At 39.4% G+C, this 7,747-nt stretch overlaps 1 protein-coding gene across 1 annotated transcript in view; it reads right to left on the bottom strand.

Moving 5' to 3' along the window:
• Positions 1–1,258: 1,258 nt before the first annotated feature.
• The window catches only part of Adam10 (ADAM metallopeptidase domain 10), a 122,416-nt gene continuing 115,927 nt past the window's right edge, over positions 1,259–7,747 (bottom strand). Inside the window, exons 15-16 of the mRNA XM_028771330.1 lie at positions 4,989–5,115; positions 1,259–3,477 (exon numbers count right to left, since the gene is read on the bottom strand). Coding sequence (XP_028627163.1) covers positions 3,383–3,477; positions 4,989–5,115 — 222 coding nt within the window. The 3' untranslated portion in view covers positions 1,259–3,382. The remainder of the gene's footprint in view (positions 3,478–4,988; positions 5,116–7,747) is intronic.

The raw sequence follows: 7,747 nt of genomic DNA, 5'->3' as shown, positions 1-7,747 counted from the left end.
CAGGACTTAGAAATAGAAAATCTTCAGTTTTATATTCAATATATTTAATTTTATATTCAACTATGAATGCAACAAATTTGAAGTACTCAGACAACAAAGTATTAAAAATACTGAAAAGCCAAGACTAATCTTATAAAGCTGTCTTTTCCTTAGATAAATCCTTCCCCAGCCTACATATTGCCTCATGCTATGGAAGTCACTAAATCCTGAAACTGTAATGATACAGTTGTTTATAAACTGGTGTTGAAATTTAGAAAACTATACCAAAAATAAAGTCCAAACAAAATTTAAGCAGCAATAAATTTGTAATTATCTTACTTAGTAAAAATTATCAGTTTTCTGGGGAAACAAAACAACCCCCCATACAATTATTAAGTAACTCTACTGTAAAAGCATCATAAGGTAGGCACAGATATATGTGCCCCTGATTCCAGCACTTGGAAGGCAAAGGCAGAGGGATAGTGAGTTCAAAGCCAGCTATAGAGTGAGACTTCCACTTAAAAAAAAAAAAAAAAAACCAAAGTATTGCATATTTACTTATTTAATATATGCCCATACAGCTAGTCTTAATTTTAAAATAGGAATTTGGGGCATATTATTCCATAAAGGGCACTATTCTGTGTACAAAATAGTTTCTTTTGTAGGTAATACAAGGACAATTCTTTGTTTACAATATACAATAAACATGATAAGACAGGAAAATGTTAGTGTAGAATTTCAAATATATTTTCACTAGACTAGTTCTTCTTCTGTGTGGGGGCACTGATTGGGGAGCAATAAATTGAAGACAGAGTCCATGTGCCTGTTAGGTAATTACTTTACCAGGATTGTTTAGGGAAGGGCTCTTGCATACAGCCTAGGCTGGCCTTTACTCTCCCGATCCTCCTACATTAGCCTCTACAGTACTGAGCTTATGGATGAGCACTACACACTCAGATAAATTAGACATCCATAAAGCACTTGGCACCCAGATAGGACTTTGGCAGCACAGAAAGAAGACGGCCAGTTTCCAGTTAGGTTTGGCTCTTCACCAGGACGACTCCTGGACGCTGACTACAAACAGTAAGTAGCAGCTTTGCTGAGTGACTTTTAACATGCAGTGTGTGTGTGACAATGACAATCACTCTTCACTGTGGCTCTGAACTGCAGTAGTGAGGTCGGCCCTTGCACGGGGAGAGACCTTTCTGCTGCGCAGTCCTTCACCAGCACGGTGGCTGCTTCTGACCCTTCTGAGTTCAAAGAGCACAGACCCAGCAAGTCGATTTCATCAAGTCTATTTATTAATGCATTTCAAGTTTCAAAAAACCTTACATCTTTGCACAATACTTTATTTTTTGCAGGTTTTAGTAAAAATTTCCAAAGTGAACAACAAAAAAAAGATACTGTATAAAACACAGTGGACATTAAACTGACAGTAGTATTAGATCTCACTGGTCCTGGGCCTTTCATTTTTACCACATCTTGATTTGTAGTGGAAACAGTTCAGTGCATGTATCTCTTCAGAAAACATTTAACTTAGACTCAAAATAAAATAGGGCAGTGCGTGACTGCCAAAATCCTACCACAGGATAACATTACAAGCAAAAAATGTACATGTTCCAAAGTCTACCACACTCAAGAAGTTACTAAGAACTCTTGCAGAATAAAAGTCACCATTTTAGAAATGCAAACCCACTTCCAACCTTTGCACAGTCCAAAAACAAAGGCATTTGAATGATTTAAAGCAGTGTCATACACAGCTACCTACTTGTTGGGTTAGAATTATTTATAGTCTATCTGGGGTTTCATGTACAAAATTTGTCACTAAATCATGTACAAAAAGCTGTTTTGAAAAAAGTCCCGTGTACTGTACAAGTTTACAAGGAGAGATCCCGTTGTTTCTCTAGCGGTTTTGGCCTTGCTGGCTCGCGTCACATTGTGAGTGATTGTGTAAACCTTAGACTCTTAAGAAAAAAGGAAAAAAAAAAGCCAAACACAGTAATCTTGTCAACCTTCTCTAAATTGCCTCCTATGTAAAGCCAGGAAAATCACTGCTGTTGACTTCTAATTTAAGTGATGTAGCTGGAAAACAGAAGCAATGAGTATGTCACAAGCTTACACTTTTTAATGCCCCTCCATTTTCTGCATAGCGATAAGCCTGTTAATACATTAAATGCTTTTGCTTTCTCTTTCTTTAAAAATGCCAATATTTATACCTGCTTAAAAAAGAAGTTTGTAATGGGACACTGTGCTCTCTACCTTCACTGTTGCTAAAATGTCCTGGGGAGGGAATAATATCAGAAAAACCTATCTACAATTTCAACTACCTGCTGAGCAAATTACTCATCTCTAGTGGTTACCAATGATCAGTGACAGTGTACTGAAAAACTGTCCAAATATTTCAATGAAGACACTGATTTTCTTTTCCATATCGGATAAAAACAGAATTACACAAAGTAATAAACAGGCTACCGGTGAAAATAATCATTTCCAACATAATTCCTACCAAGGCATGAAAAAAAAATTCACCTAGCAATTTAAAAATGGAATTGATTTAGAAAGTAAAAAATACTAAGCAGAAATCAGACATTTACATAAAGAGCTGACTCTGAAGCCAAATGTTGCTGCTGTCCAGTTTATAAGCTGCATTCTTGAGTGCAGCCTCTCCTGCTCACAGCAGCAGCGTAACAAGGAGAAAGATGTAAGAACCAACTCCACCATAAGAAAGAAAAAGGGAAAATGATTCTCATTTCAAAACTGCCTGCATGAAGCATTACAGAATCCTGGACTGCTGCACACCACCACTCTCTGTTATCCTGAGTATGTCAATTAAACAGTAATTTTTCATTAAGAGCAGAAAAATTTATAATACAAAGAAACATCCATATTGCAATTTCTGTTTACAATTGCACAGAGAAGTACAGTGTACGTAAGAAATACATGTCTGCATGTAACAAGGTATGTACATTGGCAAGGGATGTATCCAATGCTGAGGTGGTCGAGCCTCCCAGCCTTGATTGGCAGTTGAAAAAAATATATTTCAATTTGTGATAAAAGTTTATCGAGAGCCAAGTCTGTCTGCAAGTGAAGAAAATGCAGCAACGAAGAACAGGGAACATGGGGCACATAATAATATTCTAAGACTTTGTGCCATTAAGTTAAAAATATCTGTCCATAAGAAAATTGGGTTCCTTTTCCATCCCACCCCTCCCCCCAAAATTGGAATTTTCAGACTTTAAATTTTGAGTAATTCCACCTGGTCTGAGGACATGATCTCTTGCCATTTTTTTTTCTTCAACTATTAACTGTGAGGGTTTCATTTGCAGATGACGACTTAACAGTTTCTCTTTGGAGTGAAGTTTTCCCACTGTAGGCACTAGGAAGAACCAAGGCAAAAGCTGCATTAGCGTCTCATGTGTCCCATTTGATAACTCTCCCGGGGCCTCTGACGAGGAGGCTGCTGAATGGGCTGCGGCGGTCTCCTCCTCTTTAAAGTGCCTGCAATGAAAGCAGAGAAGCTCACTGAGCACCACCTTGTAATCTTCAAAAGGGAAGCACTCTTTCACCAAGAAAAGAAGTATGTGCCCTGTAACACAGTTTTCAGTTTCTGGTGGCCATAATAAAATAAAATTAAGTTAAAAATTATTTTTAATAGTTATTTTATCTAGGCCAATTCAAGTTAAAAATACCGACCTTAACATATACTCAATATAAAAATTACTAAAATGTTTCACTATTTTATGCTAAGTCTTTAAGTCTGATCCATATTTAATATTTAACAACACATCTCAATAGAAATGAGGTGCATTTCAAGTACTTAAAGAATTAGACTGATCAGTCAAAATTATTATAGCTTTGAGGGCAGACTCTATGACTGGAGCCCTTACAGAATTTGAGGCCTGTCTGCACAGCAGGATGGCAAGTCACTCGCACAGTCTATCATGAGAGCTTTAAAACCATCCTTGAGTAAGTGTTCAGCACTTTTATGAAGGTTTAACAAATGACAATCATTGTCAGAGGTGTCAATACACAAGTCCAATATCTGCCCCACTGAAGGAGGGCACCATGGCAACGGTACCTCAAAGGTGTCCTGTAGCTTTTAGAAATGTGTTAAACTCACACAAGTGCCTGGGTTCTGACTCAGGAAACTTAAGAAAGTGAGTATATCAAATCAGACATCCCCCACCCCACCATGACTCCTGGGCTATCTTGTCCCAATACAGGAAAACTCAAGGGAACAGCTGAGAGGAAATACAAAGTAGAAGAAACAACTTTGACCTGAGACAAGGCTCTCCTGAGGAAGGGCACATGCCAGCACCCAATCCTGACTTCCCTGCCACTGTCTTAGACAACGTCCTCCCCACACCTATAACGACTGGCCACACACACCTCGGATAGGGGAAGGGAGGCACTGATAAGACTAACGTGTAACAGCACAGCTGCTTCCTCTCTCGTCTTCTTCCAATGCTCAAAGTTGACTTATACGAGTGGCAGTATCCTCCAGATTGAAAGGGGGAGGGGGGACTATTTGACAGGTTCTTAACATCTGAAACTAAGAGTCCCTTACATACAGATTTGTATTTCTCAGTAAGCCTCTTCCAGAGGAAAATGTGCTTCCGTACCAGAAATTATTTCAAGAACACAAACATTGCAAATAGTATCAGAGCCATTAACTATTTATTTAGATACAAAGACCAATAATTTAAAGTCACCTTAACTACTGTAGCAAAAATAAGAAACTAAGACAAAAACAAGGAAGGAGGATCCAACCAAAAATCAAAATGCTGGTCAAATGTTTCTTAACACTCAGGGTAGATCAGCATTACAATGGTAGTCAATAACTAGACAGGAAGGGTGAACAATTACACAGCCAGTGAATCACTTGTCAGGCAATTTATCAAACACAAAGCCCTATGAACTCAGTTACTAAAGCCCCCAGGGAGGGCTGCGCCCTCTCTGCCGGAAGCCCTGGCTCTGCTCACAGCAGCACCCATTGCTCAGCACCTTACCTGGAAGTGGTTTAGGAGGAGGCAACTTTGGATTACTACTTGGAGTGTGAACACTGCAAATCTTGATAAATCCAGCCATTAACATGATCAGGGCAATTCCCATGAGCAGTACTGCCCACCAGTGAGCCTGGGACAGGAACAGAATGTTTTAAGACAGCAGACACTAACACCCATCATATGAAATAGTTATAGCTTTCAGTTTCTGAATGTCCACACTGGCTTTAATGCAGATTATTGTGACACTTATGCAATTACTACTAATTATTTCTAGCAAAACATTCAAAATGTCTCTATCATTTAAGGCTTTACACAACTTACTAACTCTGTACTGTTTACTCAGATCCTAAAATAAAAACACATGCTATGTCAAAACACCCCCAGTCACTTTCTCTGTATACATAAGCTCCCTCATATTAAAAAACCTTTTGTTTCATCTTGAAGGAATCTCTAACATAATGAAAAGTTGTAAGCACAGGTGCAAACTCAAATGCCCTCGTGGCAGGAATGTGCGATACAATTCAATCTTCCCGCCCAAAGATCTGTTTTTTAGGAGAAGTTATAAATCTGAATTTCTATATGAAGTCTATAGTAAATGCTGGCAAACTTGTTCAGAGTGTCTAAATGCAATGTGCAGACCACACAAAACATGTTAATTAGGCTGAATTTGGCTTATAAACCATGGGTTTACAATCTACTCTTTTCTCCCAAGACATTTAAGAAAACTATTGTGTTGGTTTATGATCTATGAGTAAAATAAAAGCCCAGAAAGCCAAAACATCAGTTTCTGTTATCTTTTCCAGCTGCTCCAGCTGTGCACAGGTATACTTCTATGTACTACTGAATGTTCATTTGAAGCCTACAATCTGCTCTTTAATCTACTTCTTGTATCCTACCTTAAATTTTAAGTTTTCTAAAACACTCTTTTGTTTGCTATAGAAAGCAATTTTCAGAGTTCCTTCCTGCTTTGTCCTCAGGATGATATCATCCTTGTTACAGAAACTTTCTATGGATTTCTATTATTTTTCTATTTTTATTCTCAAGTAACATAGTTGCTATTTATCAAGAGGCAGAGTACAGGACTGTTGTCAGTCTTTCCAGTCCAGAGACAACTTTGAACAATGTTGCAAGCTCAGCATTCCTGGAGCCCAGTTAGTAAACACCAAGAGAGCTGTTAGTTACTGTGACAGCTCCTGCACGTTTCTGAGTTCCTTCTGGGATCAAAGCCTTCCGTATTGGAGTCAATTCTAAAGCACAGGGCAATGGTAGTCCTGCTCCACTGAGGCTGAGGCCTGGTTCTGTCAAGGCGGCTACCTCCATCCTAAGTGCTTCTCATTTCTTCCTAACACTTTGTCTCCAGAGGCCTGTGCTCCTAGCACCTTCCATAAGGCTATCAGCTGCGCAAACAAAGGGTTTGATTACGCCCTCTTTTCAATTTAAACTCCCAGGAGTGGGAAAGGAAAACAGAAAATGAAGCCCGAGTATGCGAAGCAGCATGGCTCTACTTAGATCCTGAAGAGCACACAGGAAATTCATCCTGGGTGGATGGGCTTCAGGGCAAGAAGCAGGCCTGCTTTTTAATAGAGTATTTTGTCAATCACTAAATTTCACTAAACATTCAAAAGACTTTTCAAACTGTGCTGGTGTGTAAAATTCATGTACTTTCTTCTCCATGAAACATTCCTGTACATCTGCTACTGCCAGCACTTAAAGAATGTAGTTGTCTTTTTAAAGAGAACTTTCCAGTAGCGGAGTCATAGATGATTTGTTAAAGCACGTAAGGCCCTGAGGTCAGTCCCGAGCACCGCATATACAAAATACACACAAAAACCAAACAAATCAAAAACAAAAAATTTAAAAAAATTTAAGACTTCTCCAATAGAATCTGCTGTTTTCTATGAAAACAACACCCAGAACTGAAACCCACTTCTCTGTGCCTGTCTTCCATATCCTACACTAGACTGTGAGTTCCTGCACGTACATCCTCCCTCTCAATTCCATAAGAAACCAACACTTCAGTGCTCAGGAACTCCATGGGAGTTCACACCATCTGTGACTCCAGCTCTAGGGGACCCAGTACACTCTTCCAGCCTCCATAGGCATGTAGATACTTCAGGCCAATTCTAAGAGCTCTGACTTACTTAGTCTAGGCCCTGTGGTAGCCTCATGTACAACCAGCACCAATAGCTTTTGTTCTTAGACAACGTTTACAAAATGATATCCAAAGACAGACAGACAGACAGACAGATATATACATACACACACACACACACACACACATATTCCTTCTATGAATAAATGTTCCTGTGACTGTTTTGAAAAGAAAGCTACAAAGATATATACATTTCAGGATGTCTCTGGATCTCACCAGCCTCTAGTTTTCTCAGAGGCACTGGGCAATCAACCTGAAAGCAACTGTAGCCTGTGATCCACTTAGGAACCACTGCCCTAAATCTCTCACTCAAACTAAAAAAATACCAGATACTTAGTATCTACATTTATAAAGTTAGAACAAAATATGGGGATAGAAACTGATCTAAAAATGAGAAAGGGAGCCAGGAGGAGGTGGCACGTTCCTTTCATTCTAGCACTTGGGTGGGAGACAGAGAAAACAGATCTGAGTGAGGCCAGCCTGAGTGAGTTCCAGGACAGCCAGGCTTACACAGAGAAACCCTGTCTTGATAAGAGACAGAGAGAAGAGGGTGAGGGTGAGGGTGAGGGTGAGGGTGAGGGTGAGGGTGAGGGTGAGGGTGAGGGTGAGG

This window comes from Grammomys surdaster, unplaced genomic scaffold (genome assembly GCF_004785775.1).
Source record: "Grammomys surdaster isolate TR1022 unplaced genomic scaffold, NIH_TR_1.0 206, whole genome shotgun sequence".
Lineage (NCBI taxonomy): Eukaryota > Metazoa > Chordata > Mammalia > Rodentia > Muridae > Grammomys > Grammomys surdaster.
Note: the sequence above shows the minus strand (reverse complement) of the source record. Positions and strands in the feature narration are given on the sequence as shown.